Source organism: Xenopus laevis, chromosome 8L (assembly GCF_017654675.1).
Source record: "Xenopus laevis strain J_2021 chromosome 8L, Xenopus_laevis_v10.1, whole genome shotgun sequence".
In the NCBI taxonomy this organism is placed as follows: Eukaryota; Metazoa; Chordata; class Amphibia; order Anura; family Pipidae; genus Xenopus; species Xenopus laevis.
The window spans coordinates 1,265,003-1,268,071 of NC_054385.1; the positions used below are offsets into that span (position 1 = coordinate 1,265,003).

Sequence of the window (3,069 nt, forward strand, 5' to 3'; positions counted from 1 at the left end):
GGTATTTCTGCTGCTGAATGTGTGGCTGCTCGCCTCTCTGATTGGCCGGGTGGAACTGGACTGACCGGTTGTGTTACCTGCTCCCTGTAGTACACACTCTGAACGGATAGTGTCCCTGTAGCAGTGCCCCACTGAGCCGTGCACATGGATTGATCAGTCTGACACCCTGGGAATACAGGAAAAAAATACCGCTGCATCACCTTTGTTGCAAAAAGTGAAAACTTGGATTTATTAGGTCAAGCAACCACGGAATACACAGCGTTTTCCTGCAGGTAAGACTTGCCTGTAAGGCGCACACACCCCATTTGTTCCTATGCCCAGGGTTGGACCCCCAGGCCTAAAATGACTATTTGAGGTGGATAAAAGTGATCCAGTGAGTGTAACTAATGTAGGGGAGGGTTATTTGGCCTTTAATTTCACATTAGCTGCTGGATGAATTGCAGACAATTTGACTTTGTGTATATGGGAAAGCCTGTGCCTTGTGGAGCAGCCTATGTTGTGATCCCCATTCTGGGTAACTCACGATTTAGTCACCCCAAAATAGTTACCCAGAAATAACAATGGAAGCAAACTGGCAGCTGCCACTGTTCTACCATAATCCTGATACCTTGTTGCTTGCTTTTGATGGGTCACACACACAATAAAGGAACCAGCACCCCCATCTGCTTTATTCATTTAAATAAATCCCTTCCAATTTGTGCATTCCTGAAACCCAGGCCCATTTACATTCGTCTCACGTGGACCCTTCTCTTTAGTAAGTGAATGCAGTCCCCCCCATAGTAAGAGATGGTGTTAGTGCTTCCCCCTACTGGCAGTTGCTTGGCACCACCTTCCTTGTGCATTAGATGTCAGTGCCATGGGAAAACCTCAACTGCCCTGTCTGTGGATCAGGCTTATTTAACCTCAAGTACTTGCCCTCATGGAAGTTTATTTATAAAGGTCACTAAATCCAATGCCATTTCCCATTTCAGCGATATGGAGCAGGATAGCAGACTGGGAGGTGCCCATGTACCCATCGCTGCCCCTGAGAACTCCCATGCACAGCAGGAAACAATGGATAATCCTGGTGAGACGTGGAGACCAGCAGAGCCTGTCTGCTCTTTAAATGCCACCCAGCTCTGTGAGTGGGTAGAGGGTGCAGTGTCTGCAGGTCAACAGGTGCTTGTGGGAAGGGGCAACCCCTTGGATTCATGGCTGCCCACAGACCCCAGCATAGAGCATGCCAAAAAAGAACTTAAAGACACAGAACTCCCATTGAGCCTTAATGCAGAGCCTGAGGAGCATGAGGCTCTGGTTGAGGTGCCCTACCCTACAGAAGTCCAGGATGGAGCAAGCTTGTCCGCTCCAAGGGACACTGCTGACCATGAGACCAAAGAGGATCGGAGGGGAACTGAGAACTTGGGGGGAGAACTGGCTAGCTCATATGGGCCCCAGCAAGAACTGGGTGTGACTGAAGCTGAAGGGCAGGTTGAGGAACCCACAGAGTGTTCTGTTCTGCTGGAGGAGAACTTGGAGCAGGAATGTCCCATATGCACAGAACCCTATGATGGGACCAGCCACAAGCAGTCCTTCCTCAACTGCAACCACACCTTCTGCAACAACTGCATCAAGACCATCATGGAGAAGGCCAACCGGGCCGAGCTCGGCCGAGTCATGTGCCCAATGTGTAGGCAGAGGACTCCCATGATGCAATGGGAGATCCTTAAGATGCAGGAGCAGATGATGGACAATGTAACCCCCCAGATCCAGCAATTCGAAGTGGCCCCGGAACGGCCAACCAGGAGACCCGGCCTATGTGGGGCCTTGGAGTACAGATTTCAGAAGCGCTTCTACACCACCCGGATGTTTCCATTCGCCCCCTGTTGTCGGTACCCAATCAAGTGCATTAATGGACTGCGCAAACTGGAGCAGAGGAACCGCTGCCTCTACCGCTGTGTTTTGGGCCTCCTCTTCCTCATGGAGATCATGAGCTTCTTTGTCATTTTCCTGCCCATTATCATCCTCATCTTGGTCATTGTGTTTACTAGATAATCTAGGCGGGGGGCTCCTTCACCCCCTGACTCTTAAACTTTTATACACCCCCCCCCTTCCCAAATATCCTGGTTTTCTGTTATAAAACCAACACATCTCAGCTTTTTCCCTTATCAGAGAGTTTTATTTCATTAACCCCCCCCAGATGAACATTAATCTGCTTTTAAATGGTTAAAGCCATATCCTTCACACAAAACCTGTTTTCCTTGCACACTTCTGCTTAAAGGGGAACTCCAGCCAAGAGCAGTTTCTGGGTGGAGTTCTCCTTTAAATAGAATATAGAACAGGGAGGTTCTGGTCGGCAGGTTGGTTCTGACTCTGTATATGAAATAGTCCGTTTGCCTGGTGCTGATAAGATGGGGGCTGAAGGTCACCTCTGTACTTGTCACGTATCTCGTAGCACCGGGTCCCCAATCAGCGCCACCTTCCCCTGGGCTCTGGGCCAACTCACACTCTGCTCTTTCTCTGCTCACTGGAATCCAGAGTGATCAGATAAGTGGAATTCCTAAATCTGAAACTGGGGAGGGGAAAGTGGATCTGAGTTAGGCTAAGTGCTCAGTTGCTGTGTTCTTCTGTAGGTCCAGTTGGGATAAATGTGTCTGGGGTTCTCTTAGTCTGTAGACACTCTCTGACCTCTCCTCCTGCTTCTGCTCCATCTGTGTCTTGTCTTCTACTCAGTGCGGCCTGAACAGCTTCCTAGAAATACACAATCTCTTCTCATTAATGTACTCCATGTACCCTCATGTGTGTCTATGGCAGCTCCCAACCCTATATATAAATACAAATATACAGAGAAGGAATGCTCTGGGCACACAATAAGCTATACTCTCATACTGTACTGTCTAAGGGAATCAATATGGCACCTCCCTCCTCCCATATGTATAAATACAAATATACAGAGAAGGAATGTTCTGGGCACACAATAAGCTATACCCTCATACTGTACTGTCTAAGGGAATCAATATGGCACCTCCTCCTCCCATATGTATAAATACAAATATACAGAGAAGGAATGTTCTGGGCACACAATAAGCTATA

At 48.4% G+C, this 3,069-nt stretch overlaps 1 protein-coding gene across 1 annotated transcript; it reads left to right on the plus strand.

Annotated features, from left to right (window-relative positions):
- LOC108698113 lies at positions 1-2,132 on the plus strand. The gene is made up of 2 exons (XM_018229366.2): positions 1-272; positions 972-2,132. Exon 2 carries the CDS (start codon positions 976-978, stop codon positions 2,029-2,031), a length of 1,056 nt encoding a protein of 351 aa, XP_018084855.1. The 5' UTR covers positions 1-272; positions 972-975; the 3' UTR covers positions 2,032-2,132.
- The last annotated feature ends 937 nt before the right edge of the window (positions 2,133-3,069 follow it).

Coding starts and splice junctions, on each gene's coding strand:
- LOC108698113 (XM_018229366.2), top strand. CDS start 976: ATGGAGCAGGATAGCAGACTGGGAGGTGCCCATGTACCCATCGCTGCC.